At 46.5% G+C, this 19,998-nt stretch overlaps 7 protein-coding genes across 7 annotated transcripts; 4 read left to right on the forward strand and 3 right to left on the reverse strand.

Moving 5' to 3' along the window:
• Positions 1–1,382: 1,382 nt before the first annotated feature.
• On the forward strand, positions 1,383–2,905 carry DEU56DRAFT_757595 (uncharacterized protein; the record flags this gene model as incomplete). Its single annotated transcript, XM_041350146.1, has 7 exons — positions 1,383–1,460; positions 1,728–1,865; positions 1,914–1,998; positions 2,055–2,131; positions 2,224–2,372; positions 2,415–2,490; positions 2,597–2,905. 7 exons carry the CDS (start codon positions 1,383–1,385, stop codon positions 2,903–2,905), a joined length of 912 nt encoding a protein of 303 aa, XP_041206571.1.
• Positions 2,906–3,675: 770 nt separating this feature from the next.
• DEU56DRAFT_757596 (uncharacterized protein) lies at positions 3,676–8,549 on the forward strand (the record flags this gene model as incomplete). The annotated part of the gene is made up of 18 exons (XM_041350147.1): positions 3,676–3,949; positions 4,000–4,034; positions 4,130–4,181; positions 4,205–4,497; positions 4,869–5,379; positions 5,475–5,647; positions 5,684–5,743; positions 5,966–6,155; positions 6,205–6,246; positions 6,808–6,878; positions 7,132–7,310; positions 7,363–7,420; positions 7,563–7,620; positions 7,681–7,690; positions 7,711–7,732; positions 7,832–7,957; positions 8,185–8,226; positions 8,337–8,549. 18 exons carry the CDS (start codon positions 3,676–3,678, stop codon positions 8,547–8,549), a joined length of 2,409 nt encoding a protein of 802 aa, XP_041206572.1.
• Positions 8,550–9,094: 545 nt separating this feature from the next.
• Positions 9,095–11,627, reverse strand: DEU56DRAFT_455824 (uncharacterized protein). The gene is made up of 12 exons (XM_041346316.1): positions 11,623–11,627; positions 11,383–11,559; positions 11,207–11,326; positions 10,995–11,153; positions 10,726–10,939; positions 10,569–10,675; positions 10,487–10,521; positions 10,156–10,439; positions 10,094–10,103; positions 10,021–10,045; positions 9,944–9,970; positions 9,095–9,890 (listed from the first exon to the last, which is right to left on the reverse strand). Exons 2-12 carry the CDS (start codon positions 11,410–11,412, stop codon positions 9,198–9,200), a joined length of 1,704 nt encoding a protein of 567 aa, XP_041206573.1. The 5' UTR covers positions 11,413–11,559; positions 11,623–11,627; the 3' UTR covers positions 9,095–9,197.
• Positions 11,628–12,144: 517 nt separating this feature from the next.
• Positions 12,145–15,074, forward strand: DEU56DRAFT_860018 (tRNA synthetases class I (M)-domain-containing protein). The gene is made up of 14 exons (XM_041355313.1): positions 12,145–12,361; positions 12,417–12,490; positions 12,545–12,587; positions 12,648–12,655; positions 12,709–12,862; positions 12,910–12,951; positions 13,002–13,091; positions 13,139–13,190; positions 13,244–13,592; positions 13,645–13,652; positions 13,705–13,903; positions 13,955–14,115; positions 14,174–14,205; positions 14,256–15,074. Exons 1-14 carry the CDS (start codon positions 12,294–12,296, stop codon positions 15,052–15,054), a joined length of 2,079 nt encoding a protein of 692 aa, XP_041206574.1. The 5' UTR covers positions 12,145–12,293; the 3' UTR covers positions 15,055–15,074.
• Positions 15,075–16,245, reverse strand: DEU56DRAFT_860021 (uncharacterized protein). The gene is made up of 3 exons (XM_041355314.1): positions 15,645–16,245; positions 15,403–15,582; positions 15,075–15,349 (listed from the first exon to the last, which is right to left on the reverse strand). Exons 1-3 carry the CDS (start codon positions 15,783–15,785, stop codon positions 15,221–15,223), a joined length of 450 nt encoding a protein of 149 aa, XP_041206575.1. The 5' UTR covers positions 15,786–16,245; the 3' UTR covers positions 15,075–15,220.
• A 230-nt stretch (positions 16,246–16,475) lies between these two features.
• Positions 16,476–17,540, reverse strand: DEU56DRAFT_814071 (uncharacterized protein). Its single transcript, XM_041353708.1, has 3 exons — positions 17,036–17,540; positions 16,794–16,973; positions 16,476–16,740 (listed from the first exon to the last, which is right to left on the reverse strand). Exons 1-3 carry the CDS (start codon positions 17,174–17,176, stop codon positions 16,609–16,611), a joined length of 453 nt encoding a protein of 150 aa, XP_041206576.1. The 5' UTR covers positions 17,177–17,540; the 3' UTR covers positions 16,476–16,608.
• Positions 17,541–17,812: 272 nt separating this feature from the next.
• DEU56DRAFT_902511 (uncharacterized protein) lies at positions 17,813–19,879 on the forward strand. Its single transcript, XM_041356599.1, has 9 exons — positions 17,813–17,927; positions 17,983–18,141; positions 18,195–18,769; positions 18,815–18,934; positions 18,980–19,099; positions 19,145–19,267; positions 19,322–19,429; positions 19,466–19,569; positions 19,659–19,879. The coding sequence occupies exons 1-9, from the start codon at positions 17,886–17,888 to the stop codon at positions 19,850–19,852; spliced, it is 1,545 nt and encodes a 514-aa protein (XP_041206577.1). The 5' UTR covers positions 17,813–17,885; the 3' UTR covers positions 19,853–19,879.
• The last annotated feature ends 119 nt before the right edge of the window (positions 19,880–19,998 follow it).

The following is a 19,998-nucleotide window of genomic DNA, read 5'->3' on the forward strand; positions in this document are numbered from 1 at the left end:
TCTTGTGTGGACCATATTTTGTATGCAGATGATTGTGAATGGTGGAATCAGTGTTTGAGGTGGTGAAAATAAATTAAAGGCAGGAGTTTTGAAAACTGAAGGGGAAGTAATGCTGCTGGACGAACATGATGTGGAGGAGCCATTGTTGTCTAAAACAGTGTGGTCTACAACCAGAGCAGTAGTTGCAGTTACAGAGGGTTGTCAATGACTAAAATATATTACCAAAAATTCATGCTGTTTCTGGTTTTGGCCTTGTAAAATTCAGTACACTTGAGTGAACATTGAGGAGGAAAATCACTAGACAAGAGTATGCTCCTCTATCACCTGTTAGTGGGGAAAAATAATCTCAAAACTGGTTTATTAGTCCAAAATCATGATACATCATTCAATGTAGCTGTCCACACACATGAATACATCCTTTCTGGGCAAGAGCCTGTGCCTCTACATTATAGATACATGATGCATATCTAGGATATATTTAAATCTCAGCTATGCATGTATTATTTCTAGCATATTTTCGCATTTTTGGCCACCAATTGTGGGAATTCCTCCACACTTATTTTGGTCACTCACCACAATATTCTCATACTTCATAGCTTCACATTTTTGGCCACCTACTGGGAATTTCTCTATAACACCAAAAACATTACCCAATTTGGGAATCTCCACAATATTAATGATTTCCACACCCTCCCCACCCTACTGTATCTTTGCTACTACACCACAATAGGTCTCTCCTTGTATATAAGTAGTAGTTTGGTATATACATATATAATACAATATAATAGACCATTTTTTTGTTTGTTTATGTGTCTCCTTCTCCAGGGACCATTCAAAATAAGTTGGGATCTTGAACATTTTTGTATTTTTGCCCCTTTGACAAGGAAGTGTTCTAGTATATTCAGACTGCATTTCAGAGTATATATGAAGAGATTTCCACCTTTATTTGACCCCCTGAAGCGCTCTACATTCATATATATAGCATATATACAAAATTTGTTCTCATATGCCAATTAATAGGTAGAGAGCCTTTGAAATATGATCTCTAGCATCTATGCAACAGTGTAAACAATGTATTAGGAGCTCAGAACCATAGGACAAGACCTTATTATATAGTGCACCCTTTCTCTCTATTATCTAGGTACTCCAGGATATCTATAGGATTCTTCTATAGGAACAATAACTTAACAAATCACATTTTACACAAGTTTGATGTTTTTGACTACTCTACCCTTGCATTAATTATCCTAGCTATTTATATATTATTGGTATAGGATATATATTTGCTTTGCTGACTAGGATCAGCTTTAAATGTCTCGCAAATTCAGTCTAATCAATTACAGATCCTGTGCCATGATGAAAGGCTTCTGACCTCAACATCTATGTACACTGAACTTAATGAGCTTGATGAGTACAATCAACAAGATATGCATGATCCCAATGTGACAAACATTCTAGCAGTAACCTTTACTTCCATTCATTCTAGATACTTACAGGGCCAGTCTCATCCAACGGACACCATCACAGACCTTGGCATCTCATCTGTTCCATGTCCCTATTTCTTCACAAAGAGCCTCAACAACTGTTTCAAATGCCCAGCTAAAGACAATCTCACAACATCCAACAGATGAGAAGAACAAACAGTAAATGTCAACTGCAGTTTACTCCGAGTCTGATGTTGATGGGTTCCGTGCCTGCGACAGTCCAATTTCCAACACATACTGCAGATATATCTCAAACTCGGCCTTCTCAGTGGGAATAAGACTGCCAAATGCCCTGATAATATCTTTGAACTTTTGATGGTGGGCTTCTCCGCCAAAGGGGTCAATTTCCAAACACCCCTTCCCCTGTTCATGCAGGGTGCAGTGAGTGGCTGCACTGGCCATGGCCATAATGTACTTAATGGCCTTCAGTGGCAACACACTGAGAAACGGTGTGAATCCCCAGCACCAGATGAAGCGGATAACATTGGCCTTGATGAATTTGTTCTGAAATTTTGTGTGTATGATCATGACATCATTCTGTGAATGATGTAGTAGAAAGTACATTGTTAGATACAAAGAAATTTTTTGTGATGATCATGGGGGAGCCCAATGATAGTAATGGGCTCTTAATTGATTGGGAGTTTGCAGTGCGTATCACTTCGAATGATGAATATTCTATTGGCGGTACAGTAAATATATTTAACTCAAACACATAAATTTTTATTGACTGATTTATTAGGGCACAATCTCTTTCATGTCCTGCGCGCTTCTCATACAACTTGCGGAATTGCAGGCCAACACAGCACAACAAGAAGCGCGGAAATCCTTGTCCAAAACTTTGGTGCTGCCACCATCTTGCATCTCTCAAAGCTATGTGGATGACCTTAAGTCCCTCTTTTTTGTATTCACCTATATTTGTATCATGTACAGCGGTCCTAAGGGCAAGGAGCGCCAGGAGTCTGTACCCAACTTGTTGCCGGATAGCTGGTCAAACCTCAACCTGGAGGTATGCCAATTGAGGAAGGTCTTTTTTTCGCAGTTTCATCTGAGGAGGCCTGTGTCGAAAAAAAAAATTTGACCCATACTTCGCAAAACTTATCCCCCTTGCAAAGGAGTGGCAGGCAATCTTGAAGGACAACATGGAGACACCGATAACTTTCAACAGCATTATTAATTTGCTGGAACATCATCTTGCCGCCCTCCAAGACGACGAGGAGCGCTCATATGCCAACGAGAATCTCAAGAAATCTGCTGAAAAACTTAATCGATGTATGAAGTGGGTTGCAGAAGTGGGCCCATCTACCACCTCTATACCACAATCGGCCAAGCAGAAGAAGCACAAGGCAGATCACTTGATTCAGAAGTTGGAGAATGATTCGGGTGACTCGGCGGCGATGATGGACTCAGACGACTCGGATTGAATTTATGACTTGGATTGACCTTACTAAGTTAGCTGTAGCCGCATGATTGTACTTTCCTTTCCAGTGTTTCCTTAGCACAGTCACATATCAATACTCATGTTTCTTTACATGCACATGTGTTCCTTACTCATCTTCTCTCTTCATCTCACCATACCAAGCCAATACACTGTCACTCGCCTACCTTTCATTACTCTTCAAGTTCGCCTCGACATGCATCTCAAAGAAGCAATTTCTCTCCAAGTCCGATGTGGGTACAACGAACAGACTTGGAGGAATCTGCTCTGATGTGAGGGCGATATGTTCGGCCTCTAGGGGAAGCTGAGTCAGGCAGAAATCGGGCGACTAAGTGCGCTCGAAGCGCGGGAACGCGCAAGGTAAGCGGAGGGTGTGGGAAATGCGCAGTATGTGCATGAAGTGTGGGAAAGCGGCGCTTGCAGAGCGCAAATGCTGGGAGAGGTCTTGGATCGTGTGAGAAGCGAGGAATGGATATCAAGTGGATGTATAGACTGATAAGGGAAGGAGAGTATGACTCCTAGCTATAGATAGGTGTGCTCTAAGGCATAGTACAAATCTCTAATGGGTAACTAAGTGTGGAACCTTCTGTCAGAAAGCCCAGTATATATAGAGGATAGCTAGCGAAGAGCGAGCAAAAAGCGCCCTAAAGCGGCCGAAGAGCGCGGAAGCGCGAGAATGCAGCCAAAGAATGTCACAGATGTATGTAAGGTGACAGCAACTGTCAGAAAACCAATATATGTATGTAATACGCACCTATGGACCGAATAGACAATGGATGGATGGACCTGATGAAAGCTGATGAAAGTGCGGGAAAGCGCACGCTTAGCGCGAGCGCGGGAGTCAGCGCATGGTCAGCGCAAAGCGCAGGAGAGTCACGCCTACCTGTGGATAGGGATGAGGTTGATGTAGAAATCAGGGGATACAAGCCTGTAGAGATATCACTCTCTACACCGATCTCGAGAAGACCTGAGCGTGGTGGTACAAAGAAGACTGGTTTGGAGGTTGGCACACCAGGGAGTGGACAATACAGTGAGTTTTAGCTGTTGGGAGATGTCATATACTACTTGTTCTTACTCAAGTTGATCTCACTGGTGCACTGCATGTCACTCGCTTAGTAGGCATGTGGCGGCTGGAACATATTTCTCCTTGCTCTTCATCTTACTCACGATTCTTCAAGATAATTCATCTCAAGCCGTGATGTTTGCCTAGGAAGAACCCGTGATTCCTTTCAACCTTGAGGTGTCATCGTATAAAATATTTGGTGAGTCTAGAATTGCTCATTAGTTATTCCTCTTTCTACTCAAATTTGTTGCAGCTGCATCATGCCTCCTCGCGCTGTTGTCAGCCCCAAGAAGAAACAGGCCAAGCGCAAAGGTTTAGAGGTGTCTCAGCCTCAGCCCAAGAAGCCCCGAGCAGCAGAACCTGTCAAGGCATCCAGCACGCCGCTCGTGTCCCTCTGTCTAGATGCAGCGAGCACTGACAAACCTGGTAGAAGTTCCAGCTGTGCCAATGCAGGAATGGGAGGAAGGAATTCTCAATTGGAGAAGATTGGCGCATTGTTAGAGGCTCCGACTCAGGTACATCAACCAAAGGGCTCTACATCCCTTGATTCTACTTGTAAGGAATGTCATTCCTTTAGCTACGGAATTCCCTTTGTACTACCGGCTACGAAGTTCCCCTTTACCGTTCCGAAGTACTAACCTTGTACTGCCACTCACTTACATATAAAAACCACACCTTACCTTCTGTACCCCTAGTGAATGCATCCCCCTCACTCATATCTCTTCCACTGGCGATCTGTCAAACCACTGTCGAACTAGACGCAGCATTACATACTGTTCCTGTCAACCCACAGGCTCCAGAACCACCCCGCAGCAAGACCTGAAGTCGTCATCCAAAGGTTTGATGCATCATTATATTTTAATTTATGTTGATCATTCACATCTAGGCCGCGCCCCCACCATATAGTTCATCAGCAACTACAAGTGTTCCTGACACCTCACACGTAGACATCAGTCCTGTGGAACCCTTACAGCCTATTGATCTCTTGTTCCGTCAAACTGGAGGAAGATTTGGGTTTGCTGCTACACACGCACCTACTGTCCCTCCCGACCCAGATCTCAGCTCATATACTTCTGGTGGGAGGAAAGTTGCTGGGAAGCAAGCTCACAACACTGTAACCGGCCCTTATCTAGCTCATTCGGTTGCACCACCAACTGGCTTTCTGGACCAGAACCTCGACCCAGCCTTGTGTGACGTTAATGGAGTTGAGCCTCGATCATCCGAGGGAAATATTAGCATTGACGACAATGGTAAAGACAGCAACAACAACAACAACAACAACAACAACGAAGAAGAACAAGAACAAGAACAAGAGGACCAGGAGGAGGACCAGGAGGAGATGAGTTGCCAGCAGTTTGGCTGGGGGGAGGTTGGTGGACGTCGCACTGAACATCCAGGTAATTTATTTGCAACTCCCCTGCGTGCCCAGAGGGAAACCACCAGGATCAGTTGCCTTTTACCCTTGCCCCCCAAACAATCTTACTAATACAAGTTATAAGATTCCCCGGGGAAGAGGACCCTTTGCAACCTCAAGTCACTCATCCTATTACACCGGAATTCGAGTTTCAATATTCCCACGATAAAGATGATGCCGTCACGCAGACCAGTGTCTCACGTACAGCTAGTCTTTCTATGCCATCCATTCAGCGGTCCAACAATTCACAGGTATGACGAATTGACTCACCTGTGTCGTGCTGACAGTTACCTTTCAAGATTCCCCTAGACACCTTGCCGATGCAGCCACAGCCGCAGGACACTCAGGTGAGGCGATGGAACTTGTTCTTAGCGAGACTCACTCTTTTTTCTTTACAGACCATGATGTCGCAGCCTGACGACGTATTGAGACACCACCACAAGAAAAATGGCTAGCCATGCCTTCCAGATCCTGAAACCCTCCATTTGTTGCATCAAATCAAGTCCAATGATGACCAACCAATCCAGCGGTCTAAAACTAAATGATTGACGAAACTTGATGGGCCAAAGCCTACTCAGCTAGCATGGTATGGTCCGCGATGGAAATGTTTTCTTGAGGATGCTGAAGGAGAATGTTGTGTGCAACGTGCCGTGGAGAATCCCTTCCCAGCTTTAGTTAAAGATTTACCGTCGCCTGTATGCGAGATTCTTGTTTCAGTTTTAGTTGTATGGGACCAGGATGAGAAACAGTTTGAAGCCGGTAAGCACTTGTTTTCTCTTAAATCAATCTATTTCATGTCACAATTCAGGGATCTGGCCACAACAAAAGTCTAACATGGCTCGGCTGGTAGGTGTGAAACTCACATTCCCGCTGCTCTCACTGATACGGATCTACACCGCAGTTGTACAACGATCTTGCCACCTGGTGATCTGACTTGAAGAAATCTGCCACAAGCCTTGTACCCCATTCGTACGAGCTCATTCCCCCGCCCTCGGTCCCCATTCAACAACGTGCAGAGTGTTAAGGTTATGGGCGCAGGAGGAGCAGAACTAAAGGTTTAATATCTCAGTCTCTAGTCAGTAAGGACAGGACTCGTTGTATGTACATACCTAAAGGTTTAATCTAATACGAGTCAGTGAATGATTGAGTGGGATAAAGTTCTAATACTCACATCTCAGTCTCTAGTCAGTAAGGACAGGACTGAGATGTTCATTCTACGACGATGCGCTATATACAGTAAATATCTGTCCAGAATAAAATTGATATATTGTACAAGAGAACATACAGTGCATTTGTTTGATATATTCGAAGTGCGATCTGACACTTGACGGTGGCGCTGACCACGGGAATTGCCAAACTGAGGATTAGTGTTTGTTCCTCGCTATCTCTTTATCGACGTCACCCAATACAGAGTGGGTTGAACACGCTGCTGCTGCCTTAGCCAAAGGACCGCAATTCCTACACTTTGGATTAGATGAATTTGTAAGTGATCTTGCGCTGACTAGGTCTATACTCAAAGAATCTTTCTAGGGGAAAACTAAGAATTTCGCTCATCCTGCACTTTGTGACTCCATTATCGTATTTTTTACATGGGACCTTATCGAATCGCACACAGGCGACCAGACATATTCCGCAACCAATTGCCCGTGTCGTGTCTAGCGTTGGTTGGCGCGGCAATATAGTATTTTCCTCTACCTGACATTATAATATATTGATTCAAGCTTTCTCTCTATAGTACAACTGCGTCCTCGACGGTCTCTCCAAGAACGGCAATGGGAAGTATTACCCAAAGTTTACTGTAAAGGAATACAGCTCTATCTACTTCAAAATGGTCACAATGCTTCACATCCTTCGTGATCCATACCATGGTCCTAAGTTATTGGTGCGACTGCAGGAGTGGGCCGAAGCTGGGTGGTGAGGATGTTGCTTTTGTGTGGATTATTTGATACTAATTTCATCCATGCAGGGCCGCAAGTTTGGGTGTCGACGGAGCTGCAGAAGCTCGACACGACCACCTGCAGATTGTTCTCAACTGATGCTTCGTGTTTACATGTCCATGCTTGTGTCCGAATATTTCTGTCTCCTGCATAGTACTGCATTCTGTCATTTTGCTTGCCATTCTGTTATCAATATGATCTATTGTGCTACTGCATACTATCTTGCTAGCTGTCCAATGGTGTTTCACGTCTGAGTTTTGTGCACAAGGCAGCCACTGGAAGTGTCTGTGAGCATCTGTGCAGAGAGTGACACCCAAAATTAAGTATAAGTTCTGTGAATGAGACAGTCACTGGAAGGTCTGTGAGATTCTGTGCAGTGTGACACAGACAGGGTGGTCTGTGAGTCATTGTCCAAAAGGGACCAAGCTGTCACTCTTGGGCACTGTCCAGTTCTGTCCAGTTCTGTACAGCGCATACTAGTTTACTGATGTGCTGCAGGTTAATGAAGAGATACCATCTGCAATATCTGCATTTGAAGATGTCGAGGAAGATCTCCCGCTGTTGGAGAACCAGCAGGACTTACCTTATCGTGAGGAAAGCAATGGTACCTACTATATGGGTGGGGTGGGTGGTGGACTTGGGCTCGGTACATCATCTGCTCGTGGCTATGTTGAGCCCAGGGGATCTGACATTTGCAGGTGACGAACATTTGCATAAGCTAGATAAAATTGCACAGGATGACGAGCCTGAAACTACGACTAGTATTGATGAAAACATTGTCGGCGTGGCCAAGAGCATGTAAAGTTTGAACCTGATTGATCTGATGATCAGTACTCAGTTGCTGCATGTAGAGGAAGCACAAACAATGGTTTTGTCAGGACTCCGCACACCATGTCAGCTTGCTTGATCGAAACAAAGGATTCATTCGACTAGCCAACAGTAGTATAGTAGAGTGTACCAGAGCGGGATGTGCTTGTGATGTGCACCTATCCATTCTGCACAGGGTTTATTAAGATCATCATGGCGATGTCCTCCTCGTGTACGGATCAAAAATGTGAGGAACACCTCTGTACTTTGTCCCCTCTATGCCTTGAAGAAAGGGGGTGCATGGGTGGCAATGGCATATACACATGAGCCGTGGCATGAGGCCACGGGCTGGCACTGGAGAACTCTTAAATACAAATACTTCCTCGAGGCGTGCTACTCGAACAATTGATGCATCCAGAAAGAGAATATTCTTCACGTCTCAAGCCGCATGGAAAGGAATGCCGTATAAAATTTCGTAAATTATGCCCCACCAGTCCCTCTTAGGCCTTGATGCTATACAATGTCAGTCGATGGACGCGACCTGAACTGAAGCCCCACTCTGTCCGTGATCAATGATTTGGATGATCCATCGAACTCGAGTCATCGACATATGACCTCTCGACCAGAAACCGGATATTGCCTCTACTAAAGACAAGTCACCAAAATGCCTCTCAGTTATTACCGAGCACTTCCCATGATGAAGGGGGAAGGACGACTGACTGCCAATATCGATAATATTGTGTTAGGCTTTGGAAGGAAGATACCTAGCTGACGTGTCTCTTTGTATGGCAGGCACGATCGTTGTTGTCAATTCTTCCAACTGATTGGCCTACTGTAGATCTGGAGATAGGGCCGAACTTCAATTGGACATTAGATGCGTAGGTCTATTATCAGCCGACTATGCATGTTGTTGCCATCAACAATGATCTGGTTCTGTCACTTCATCAGACTTCAAAGGTGCATAGATTTGTGTAGATAGTTTCGAAAGCCGAGTGTGCGTCACTGAAGAAGATACATGAGTTGCAATTGAACAAGGAATGGATGGACTCGAGTCATTCTATATATCGCGGAATATTCTGGAGAAATATTTCTTCACCCCCTCTGCACCATGAACAATTGCGCCAATCACACCATCTGGCCGTATCACAAAGACTCTGGTTTGGGTAGCTTCGACGAGGTAAGCGGAAAAAGCATGATCGCCCTGATCAAGAAGAACGAAGTCGGCAGGAGATGCGACGGGTGTTGCTGGTGCTGATGAGGGTAGGATGACTGCTGACTGCACAATATGTTTGTCATATGGCTCTAGTGCGGCCAAGATTGGAGTAGCATCTGTGGGACTTGGCACAAAAACAACGACTGTGTGACGCCAGGGTCTGTAAAGACTGAAAAGCGTCATTAAGTCAGATTCTCCAGGCTGGACATGGAGTAGCTTGGGTGCATCAGGGGCTCTGTCCCCAGCCTCAAGCTCCGTCTCGTCAAGTATCCTGTAGGTGTTGATAGGCTTCCCCTCGACTGGCATGGAAAACTCGTCGAGGACGATGCTGCTGAAGCGGCAATGAATGCCGAGCATGTAAAGGAGAGTGGTACGCCAGGCGTCCGTGCCTCCTGCCGTCATTGCACGCTTTAGGATCGAGGTGGTCACCTCGAGCATCTCGGTAATGATAGGGAGACGCTCTTCGTTATATGTCTCGAGAAGCGACTTGTCGGCAAGTCCTTTTTCAACGAGAGCAAGTTTCCAAGACAGATTGAACTAGCGTCCAGGGCGGTCAGCCGTGTCATACATCCTGCATTTACCCGACTCACGGCGTCTTGCACACTTGAATTGAGTCCCTATTCAGAACGACATTAGCACGTATTGGCATTTGATCTGACTTCCCTACCTGACCACCGGTTGGACTGTGGACACTGAACACCTGTCATCAGCTGTTTGTAGGTCACTTAAAAGAGACGTACTGGGCAGCGTCTATGAAGAGACCTCATGAGCACAGGTATGCTTGAAAAACAGAACTACAGACCGCCCGCAAGAAAGACTCGCCCATCGCTAAACTTATCCACCATGCGGACATTAGCCCTGAAGGAGACTGATAAACTCGCACAGACACACAGAAGAGACACAACGCACCGGTATTCGGACGCGCAAACTATCTTGTTGAACGTAATTTCCATAGGACTCAGCAATGCGATGGTCTCGAAAATAAGTTCCTCGTTTTGCGAGAGTTTTGTCATGTCTATGTCACGTCCCAAGATAAAAAAGTGCCAGCCATCCTCTCCAACTTCGTCTGTTGGTCGCAAGGAGACGCTGTGGGTGGTTCAATGTACACCACCGAGGGTAGAAAGTACACGTACCATTTGTCATTCAAATCTCCGAATCGGTGCCAATACTGAAAAGCTGAATAAGAGCGCTTCCATCAATGGAATACGGACACACCGTTCTATCAAGACCAGGGCCTGCTAAACAAATATCTCCGGTGACGATCCGAAATTCAGCCATAGCCTCTCCCGGGAACATGACACCAAGTTGTTTCCGCACGGTACCTGTGGTTTGAACTTCAGTCTAGTTCATTCTGTTTCAATGTGTCGCGCACTTTTACCACCATCAGCACCGATCATCCACTTAGCATCGAATGTCTCTAATATTTCATCGTCACCTTGTTTCTTTGCGAGAGCAGCGGTGACTCCCTCATCGGATTGCTTGAACGAGCGCAGCTCGGTTCCGAACTCGACAGAGCACGACAGTTTGTCCAGATGGCGTCGCAGAATAACATCCAAGAGTTGCTGACCTATCAACTTAGGGACGTTCTAGAAAAAGATCTATCAGTCAGATGTTTTGAGCGAACGATATGTATCCGCGTACGAATGGTATCGATGGGGTATTTTGTGTACGCGGGACAACCAATTCCGTGTGCGTATGTTCCGCCACCCCAAACTTGTACCCACGGATGCAAGGGAATGGTTTCCCCATATCATTGACATCTGAAACACCCAGGAAGTTGAAGAGTTCGAGGGAACGTGGCTAGATAGTGTGTATCAGTTAAGACCGCGAGTGAACGTAGATGAATGGCAAACAAATATTCCGGGACCGCGCTGTCCGATGCGAGGCTTGGTGTCTTGCTCGATGATGCGCACTGGGATGCCATTTTGGAGGAGCGTCAATGCTGCTACCAGACCCGCCGGGCCAGCGCCTACCTAAGAAAGCGGAATTCCATTGATGCGCAAACATCCATCGTGGGTAGATCACTTACGATTAGCACAGGAGGATGAGTGTGGTTCATAGTGCCCACACGGGAGTTAATAAGTCAGTTCCTGAGGTTTTTGATTTTATATATCTCAGAGCTTCTGCCAAAAACGACGTCTTCGACATCCCTTGTTAACCCCACGTCCAATCGGACAATTACTCATGCCAGCAATGCGAGAAGATACTGAGAAGATGATGATAATCAATCTGCCAGTGAGTCATTAGGCGTTACGCAGGTGGTACATACTCATGATAGGATATCCCCAAAGATGAATTCCTGCACACACGAACTTCGTGGCATTTGCTGGTGATATGGCAGGATATGGCAGGATATGACAGGATATGGCCGCTGTCTTACCGCAAATGATCTGCTAGGATCGTGCGGTACTGCACCGTGACACCAGAATGGCAGAAGTGTCACAGCAAGGTGGTGCACGCATACAAAGTTCTGGAAGGACTTGTAATCTGCTGAAAAAGGTTCTGCAATATGGACTCCTCATCGATTTCGGTCGTGTGCACTACCGTTTTCATTGTTGGCATCTTCAGTTTGGCGCGTTTACATATTGCTGTCGAAGAGGCTTGAGGTGTATGGTACATTGACGCCGCTGATAAGTTCTTGAGGCCTGAAGTCGCTTCGGTTTGAATTGTCTTTGTCTTGGAACAAACGGCTGAGACACCGGTTTGAAAAAGTGGTCAAAGAACAATAATATGCTGTATTAGGCAGTCTAGGCATGGGCCGGGGCGGACCGCCAAACCAACTTTATTTTGACTTTTCATTGAAGAGTCTGGCTGTGTAAGGTCGAGTCACTCTAGATTTCGAGTCTCGACCTTGTACTGGACGCTAAAGTACTGGGAATAACACAACACTCTTCCTCTTGTCCCACCTTGCCTTGACACGTACCAGAACGACCCGGAGTCATGGCACAGAAAATCAGAGTGACAGATGATGTCCTGCGATCTATTCCTGATCCTGGACAAGGCGCCGTGTAAGTTCGTCAGATCATAGCTTCGAATCCGTCATTTATACTATCATTGGCGCAGACTACCAAAAGATGGCGAAACAAACATCCTCATCACCTCCGCTTTGCCTTACTGTAATAATGTGCCTCATCTTGGTGCGTCGTCTGATTTGCTATCGCGCCATAACATCTGACCGCAATGATCACCAGGAAATATCATAGGAAGCACCTTGAGTGCAGATGTCTTCAGCCGGTGAGTATTTTTACTTACTAGTGACTTGTGATACGTGCTCAAAGTGTCCCCACTTGATAGATACAACCGTCAGTGATGGTCTCGTGCAGCTCTATGTCCACATCTCATCGATATTTTACAGGGACGCGGAATAGACGCACTCTCTATATTTGTGGAACTGATGAATACGGAACTGCCACGGAGACTGCAGCTCTCAAGGAGGGTATGACTCCCAGGGAGCTATGCGACAAGTACCATGCCTTGCACAAAGAGACATATGAGTGGTTTGATATTGGGTGCGTATCCTCCACTAGTCCAGTTGTTTTCTGCTGAACCTCCTTAGTTTCGATCTCTTTGGACGCACGTCAACCGCCAAACATACCGAGTCAGTGTAATGACACAGTTTCGTTACTACTCATTAACGCCGGAACGCAGGATATGCCAATCTATCTACCTCAATCTTGGCCAAAACGGATATTTGGAAAAGCAGATCAAAGATCAGACGTATTGTGAAGGCTGCAAAAAGTGAGCTTTGGTAGAATCTAATCGAACAATTCTAACATTTGCATCAGGTTTTTGGCTGATCGCTACGTAGAGGGCATCTGTCCTGATTGCGGCTTTGTAGTACGTCAGGCAACTAACAATCTGGAAATACATATGCTCACTACCTATCACAGGATGCTCGCGGTGATCAGTGTGATGGATGCAGTCGCACACTAGATGCTATCGAACTAATCGAGCCTCGATGCTTGATTGATAAAACTCACAATGTCGTTGCAGGTTCTTCTTCGCATATGTACTTCAAGCTAGATGCTGCTCAACCAGCGTTAGAGGACTGGATTAAGAAGTCGTGGAAGAAAGGGAAATGGTCACCCAATGCTACGATCAACGCCGATGGCGAGATCGTAGATGCACGCATGAAAGGCGGACTTAAACCTACCCCGGTGACGCGAGATCTTGCCTGGGGCGTCCCTATTCCACCTCTTGGTCGAGAAGATGACAAGGAGATGGGTGGAAAAGTCTTGTGTGAGTGGTTAGTTCCCTTACGTCATACCAATGTATTGACGGGCGACAACAGATGTTTGGGTCAGTTTTCGATGCTTTTGTGCTGCACTATCCCATAACATTTTCCCTGCAGTTCGACGCAGTCATTGGCTACGTCAGTATCACTGGAGAATATACCCCGGAATGGAAACAATGGTGGCTTAACCCGGATAATGTTCGACTATACCAATTCATGGGCAAAGATAACGTATATTTCCACACTATATACTTCCCCGCTATGCTGCTCGCAGACGGCAGAGATTGGACGACACTACACCACCTATCAACTACTGGTGAGCATGAAATTTTAGACTGGGTCTCTTTTCTGACTAGTTGGCATACAGAATACCTTAATTATGAGGGCGGAAAGTTCTCCAAGAGTAAAAATCGCGGTGTGTTTGGGCCTGCTGCTAAGGAGACCGGAATTCCCGCTTCAGTATGGCGGTATTACCTGCTCTCCACTCGTCCAGAAACCGCCGATGCCATGTTCTCGTGGGCGGATTGCGTAAGATAATCTGCGTCCTATCAGTAACTCGTTCCTGACCCTCTTCACTTCTTCATAGATCGCCGCCAACAATAATGTCCTCCTCAAAAAGTAACGTCAAAATAAACATATTGAACTGATACTGATCGCTCGTTCGACAGCTTTGGCAACTTCGTCAATCGTGCCCTCAAGTTCCTTTCCTCGCAATACGATAGCGTCATTCCAGAAAGCGGCGATGCTCCCGGCCCGTTGTCCCCAAACGATCCCCTTGACGCCGAGTTCATCACCGATGTCAACGCGCTCCTCAAGGATTATATCGACGCGATGGAAAGCGTAAAGATCCGTCTCGGTCTTCAAACTGTCATGCTCATCTCCAGCCGGGGTAACGGCTACCTACAAGCCTCAGGCCTGAACAAGGCCTTGATGACAGAGAACCCGCAGCGATGCGCCCAAGTCGTATCACGCGCCGTCAACCTTATTTACGTCCTTTCAGCCCTCATATATCCCTTTATGCCCGCCACTTCGGATGCGCTCCTGCTGCAGCTGAACGCGCCGGCGCGCGTGGTCCCTGAGGTGCTCTCTACGGACATCCTTGCCGGCCACCAGATTGGCCAGCCTGAGCACCTGTTTAAGAACATCGACGAGAAGATGGACCAGGTGTGGAAGGTGCGCTTTGGTGGCGACGAGTCGGCTAAGAAGGAGGAGGAGGCACCTACGTCGAAACGCAAGGCAAAAAAAGCGGCCGTTGTTAATGCTGCGCCGAATGCTGTGGCGGTCAGTGGGCCGAAATCGCCCGAGGTTGTTGCTTTGGAAGCAAAGATTTTAGAGCAGGGACAAGTTGTACGTGGGCTGAAGGAAAAGAAGGAGCCGAAGGATGCCGTGGATGCTGCGGTAACGGAACTGAAGAGGCTAAAGACTGAACTTGCCTTGCTGGAGAAATCAAGAAACGCTGGTGCATAGTGAAGAAGCTATAATCGATGTTGTATCATTGCTCCTGTACTTATAACATGAAGTTTGCCAGTAATTATTGACACCCGAGTAATGTGTGAAAATATTGGTCCGTAAAGCATGCGTGCCAAAGACGTTCGGTATTCAACAGCTCTAATTTGCACCACTCTCTCGTCATTTAGAGGATCGTGATGGGACTCTCAATACCTCCGACAACAGAGTACGAAGAACCGTCGGTCCCAGTCACCGGATAAGTAACATCCAGAATCACTACATAAGAGGCATTGAAGTAGTATGCATAAGGGAGCTAGGGCAAAAGATCAACTACCGCACGCGGACCACATGACCACCAAAACTAACCTGCATTGTGAACTGGTCCAACAGAGGAGTTGGCGAGCTCGCATTGAGGGTGCGACGAGCAAGCAGGATTGGGGGCTCGTGGCCGTTGTTATTCACAGGGACTTCGATGTAATAATCAGTGTACTGGGGGTGCACGCCAAGTTGAGCAGCGCAGGTGAAATTTGCTGTCACAGTAAAGGTCTTGAAGGATTAAGGATGATCAGACTCGGAAGGAGCCAACATAAATTATGAGGACAACTCACGTCACCGGGGGAGAGCGTGGTGGGACTGACGTTGACAACACCAAAGCGTGTAGCCTGGGAACACTGCTGAGCAGCTGCTGGAGTGGCTACAGCAATGACAGCAGCAAGGGAAGCTAATACAGTTGAGAAGGAGAGCTGCATTTTTGCTGAAGGAGGGAATGAAACTTGCTCCAGTAACCACTATGCGGCCATGCTTTTATGCAGGCTAAAGGAGGCAGTGCCATGCGCGTAAGTTAATGACTGACAGTGATTTCAATGAACAAGTCGTCATAACATTGCGACCGCATCACAAACCAACGGGACAGAATTCCCGCTCCCAGAAAAATCTGCAAAATATGACAGAAAATCCGGACATCTATGCGAAACGTTGTGGGTATCTTTGCGAACGTAGCAGTTACTGGTATTTGAAGAATGAGATTGGTTCGCAACAAGACCCAAGTCTTGCAATATATTGAATGCACGACCTGACAACTTGCGGACACCTGTCGCCGTAAATGGAGAGCTGCATGTGCCCAACTGAACGGTTCGGACTTGAACACCGGTTGTAGCTTGTTGAGGAAAGTTCAATGTGTCCGCTGTGGGCGTTCGTGGACAATGGTGGAGGCCACAGCCACAACTTCCTTTTATATCGTCTGCCGCTAAATGCTGTTCTAGGATATATAGAGTATACCACCCCTATTATTGTGAGATATATAATTAATGGTTGTGTGGCTTAGTGGTAAAATTCGGAACTTTCAGTACCTCGTTTTCAGCTCATTGTGCTATACTTTTAATCATGTTTGGTGCTGATTTTGTCTAATGATTTTCACTGGAACCACTATCCACCTAGTGTGTACTTATAACATGAAGTTTGCCAGTAATTATTGACACCCAAGTAATATGTGAAAATTTTGACCATAAAGCACGCACGCCAAAGACGTTCAGTATTCAACAGCTCTAATTTGCACCACTCTCTTGTAATTTACTAGTAGAGGATCTTGATGGGAGTCTCAATACCTCCGACAACAGAGTACGAAGAACTGTTGGTCCCACTCTGCGAATAAGTAACATCCAGCATCACTACGTAAGAGGCATTGAAGTAGTATGCATAAGGGAGCTAGGGCAAAAGATCAACTACCGCACGCGGACCACATGACCACCAAAACTAACCTGCATTGTGAACTGGTCCAACAAAGGAGTTGGCGAACTCGCATTGAGGGTGCGACGAGCAAGCAGGATAGGAGGCTCGTAGCCGTTGTTGTTCACAGGGACTTCAATGTAATAATCAGTGTACTGGGGGTGTATGCCAAATTGAGCAGCGCAGGTGAAATTTGCTTTCACGGTGAAGGTCTTGAATGATTAAGGGTAATCAGACTCGGAAGGAGCCAACATAAATTATGAAGACAACTCACGTCACCGGGGGAGAGCGTGGTGGGACTGACGTTGACATTACCAAAGCGTGAAGCCTCGAAACACTGCTGAGCAGCTGCTGGAGTGGCTACAGCTAAGACAGCAGCAAGGGAAGCGAATACAGTTGAGAAGGAGAGCTGCATTTTTGCTGAAGGAGGGAATGAAACTTGCTCCAGTAACCACTATGCGGCCATGCTTTTATGCAGGCTAAAGGAGGCAGTGTGCGTAAGTTAATGACTGACAGTGATTTCAATGAACAAGTCGTCATAACATTGCGACCGCATCACAAACCAACGGGACAGAATTCCCGCTCCCAGAAAAATCTGCAAAATATGACAGAAAATCCGGACATCTATGAGAAACGTTGTGAGTATCTTTGCGAACGTAGCAATTACTGGTATTTTAAGAATGAGATTGGTTCGCAACAAGGCCCAAGTGTTGCAATGTATTGAATGCATGACCTGACAACTTGTGGACACCTGTCGCCGTAAAGGGAGAGCTGCATGTACTGTTCGGACTTGAACACCGGTTGTAGCTTGTTGAGAAAGTTCAATGCGTGTCCGTGGTGGGCGTTCGTGGACGATCCTCGTATGTCAACAACTAAAACGATAAATGAAACGCTAAATACCTGATTCCAAAGAGAGGTCAGCTGCACGTGAAATTGCCTGCTTTGCTTAATGGAATCGATGCTCCGACAGGCTCATCAAGTGTGGAGGGGTCACAGCCACAACTTCCTTTTACATCGTCTGCCGCTGAATTCTGCTCGTTCTAGGCTTTCTGTTTGCTTCACCTACTTGCTATCTGACTTCAGAAGAATTCTCAAACATCATCAGTACTACTACCACCACCACCATGGCTTCTGATCAAAGCATAGAAACAGACGTTCAATACGTTGTAAGCAAGAATCATTTTTGTCTTGCCGTCAGACATCCATTCGACTTTCGAAAAGATCACAAGAAAACGAAAGAGACCTGCTTACGACTCCCAAGACGAAGAGGCCCTCGATTCGCTTCATTTCAAGTCTTCGATGGACATACGCGAACCATCCTTAGGCCTCGTCCCTCCAATTGTCAACCTTGCTCCAACTAGGAACACCACCGCGGCCAAAGTACAGCTTTTTACAGAAACCATCAACTTTGAGCTTAATCCAGCTCAATCTAGCTTAACCGTAATCAGGAGGCTGTGTCCGTGGACAAATTTATTCGTCAAGTCATTACGGAGGTGCCTGGACCGCAGCGCAAACGGAAGCTACGGACCGTACAGCTAGATACATCCATTTCCTCCACGGGCGGTGCAAATATTCAGCCAGTCACTCCGCCTGCTCGAGCCAAGGTCTACGCCTCCAATGGAGGGCGAATTTCCAAAAAGCCCGTCGGGGCCAGGAAACCGATGACTCTGACGCAAAGGCTTGCTCGCGCTGCCATGCTCTCCCATGTGGAAACGAACGAGATTCTGGATTCTCTAGCTATATCTTCCCGTCGGCCTCTCGATTTTGTGCCGTTCCAGAAATTCGCAACACCTCCATGTTCGCCGAAGAAGACACTTGTCAACCAATCAACGTCTTCTGGTGTCGGATCATCCTCTGGAGCGCGTCGTCCCTCTGAGGTTTCTGCAGCCATGATCCGCGGCAATCGATGCCAGGCGAAAAAGAAGCATACTTCTGAGCGTCCTGACTGTCCTCCTTTGAACTTCGTTCCCGAACATGAAGCGAGGGCCGCATATACTGCAATGTTTCCGTGAGTTGCCTTCTTTGAAAGCAGATAGGGACATCAGGTATACAGGCACAACAGACGCAAGCAAAAACCAAAACCAAAAAAACCTACTACCGAGCGTCCCGACTGTCCTCCTTTGACTTTCGTTCCCGAACATGAAGCCAAGGCCGCGTATGCTATAATGTTTCCGTAAGTTGTCATCTACGACAGCAGATAAGGACATCAGGTATACAGGCCTAACAGACGCAGGCAAAAACCAAAACCAAAAAAACCTACTTCCGAGCGTCCTGACTGTCCTCCTTTGACCTTCGTTCCCGAACACGAAGCCAAGGCCGCATATGCTGCAATGTTTCCGTGAGTTGTCTCCTCCGACAGCAGATAGGGACATCAGGTATACAGGCCCAACAGACGCAAGCAAAAACCGAAATCGAATCCGAATCCTACTACCGAACGTCCTGACTGTCCTCCTTTGACTTTCGTTCCCGAACATGAAGCCAAGGCTGCATCTGCTGTAATGTTTCCGTGAGTTGTCTCCGCCGACAGCAGATAGGGACATCAAGTATACGGGCCTAACAGACGCAGGCAAAAACAAAAAACAAAACATACTACCGAGCGTCCTGACTGTCCTCCTTTGACCTTCGTTCCCGAACATGAAGCCAAGGCCGCATATGCTGCAATGTTTCCGTGAGTTGTCCCCCTGACAGCAGATAAGAACATCAGATATACAAGCCCAACAGACGTAGGCAAACACAACAACCTACTTCACAACCTACTTCACAACCTCCCTCACGTGAAGCGAAGGCCATACATTCTGACAAATTCTCGTGAGTTGTCTTCCTTTAAAGAAGATCGGGACGTCAGGTATACAGGCCCAACAGACGTAGTTGATGCAGGAGCTGCTTCGAACACACAGCACCCTTGGTGGACACTTCGGATTCGCCCATGCTGGACCGAACCGAACCCTTTGACGAATTGCTTAGACGACCACAGCAAACCCAGCTTCTTGGACAAACGATACATTCGCAATTTACGAACTACTCCACCTACTTTGTTATAACACGTCTCTCCGACGTCCAATTTCTACTGCTTTCCAAAACGACACAATAACTTCGTTGTATTAAATTTCTCTGTAGCACAAAATGAAGTGCATTATATCCACGAATTATATCCACTTCTTATGCATATACATATGATAGTCCGAAGACTGAGGCAAGATCTGGCAAGATGTGCATTAGACAGGCAGTCTCTGAATC

This window comes from Suillus clintonianus (assembly GCF_016758775.1).
Source record: "Suillus clintonianus strain FC179 chromosome Unknown DEU56scaffold_55, whole genome shotgun sequence".
Taxonomy (NCBI): Eukaryota; Fungi; Basidiomycota; class Agaricomycetes; order Boletales; family Suillaceae; genus Suillus; species Suillus clintonianus.

What these genes read in the sequence shown, in the direction of transcription:
- DEU56DRAFT_860018 (XM_041355313.1), top strand. Translation starts at nt 12,294, where the DNA reads ATGGCACAGAAAATCAGAGTGACAGATGATGTCCTGCGATCTATTCCT. An exon ending in TATGAGTGGTTTGATATTGG is followed by an intron (nt 12,863 to 12,909) that starts GTGCGTATCCTC and finishes GAACCTCCTTAG; the next exon opens with TTTCGATCTCTTTGGACGCA. An exon ending in TGTTCTCGTGGGCGGATTGC is followed by an intron (nt 14,116 to 14,173) that starts GTAAGATAATCT and finishes ACTTCTTCATAG; the next exon opens with ATCGCCGCCAACAATAATGT.
- DEU56DRAFT_455824 (XM_041346316.1), bottom strand. Translation starts at nt 11,412, where the DNA reads ATGAACCACACTCATCCTCCTGTGCTAATC. An exon ending in CGGTGCTGATGGTGGTAAAA is followed by an intron (nt 10,676 to 10,725) that starts GTGCGCGACACA and finishes TTCAAACCACAG; the next exon opens with GTACCGTGCGGAAACAACTT. An exon ending in GGAGATTTGAATGACAAATG is followed by an intron (nt 10,440 to 10,486) that starts GTACGTGTACTT and finishes AACCACCCACAG; the next exon opens with CGTCTCCTTGCGACCAACAG.
- DEU56DRAFT_814071 (XM_041353708.1), bottom strand. Translation starts at nt 17,176, where the DNA reads ATGCAGCTCTCCTTCTCAACTGTATTCGCTTCCCTTGCTGCTGTCTTA. An exon ending in CCACGCTCTCCCCCGGTGAC is followed by an intron (nt 16,974 to 17,035) that starts GTGAGTTGTCTT and finishes TAATCATTCAAG; the next exon opens with ACCTTCACCGTGAAAGCAAA. An exon ending in TGGACCAGTTCACAATGCAG is followed by an intron (nt 16,741 to 16,793) that starts GTTAGTTTTGGT and finishes CTTTTGCCCTAG; the next exon opens with CTCCCTTATGCATACTACTT.
- DEU56DRAFT_860021 (XM_041355314.1), bottom strand. Translation starts at nt 15,785, where the DNA reads ATGCAGCTCTCCTTCTCAACTGTATTAGCTTCCCTTGCTGCTGTCATT. An exon ending in CCACGCTCTCCCCCGGTGAC is followed by an intron (nt 15,583 to 15,644) that starts GTGAGTTGTCCT and finishes TAATCCTTCAAG; the next exon opens with ACCTTTACTGTGACAGCAAA. An exon ending in TGGACCAGTTCACAATGCAG is followed by an intron (nt 15,350 to 15,402) that starts GTTAGTTTTGGT and finishes CTTTTGCCCTAG; the next exon opens with CTCCCTTATGCATACTACTT.
- DEU56DRAFT_902511 (XM_041356599.1), top strand. Translation starts at nt 17,886, where the DNA reads ATGGCTTCTGATCAAAGCATAGAAACAGACGTTCAATACGTT. An exon ending in GCATCTGCTGTAATGTTTCC is followed by an intron (nt 19,268 to 19,321) that starts GTGAGTTGTCTC and finishes CGGGCCTAACAG; the next exon opens with ACGCAGGCAAAAACAAAAAA. An exon ending in ATACATTCTGACAAATTCTC is followed by an intron (nt 19,570 to 19,658) that starts GTGAGTTGTCTT and finishes TCGAACACACAG; the next exon opens with CACCCTTGGTGGACACTTCG.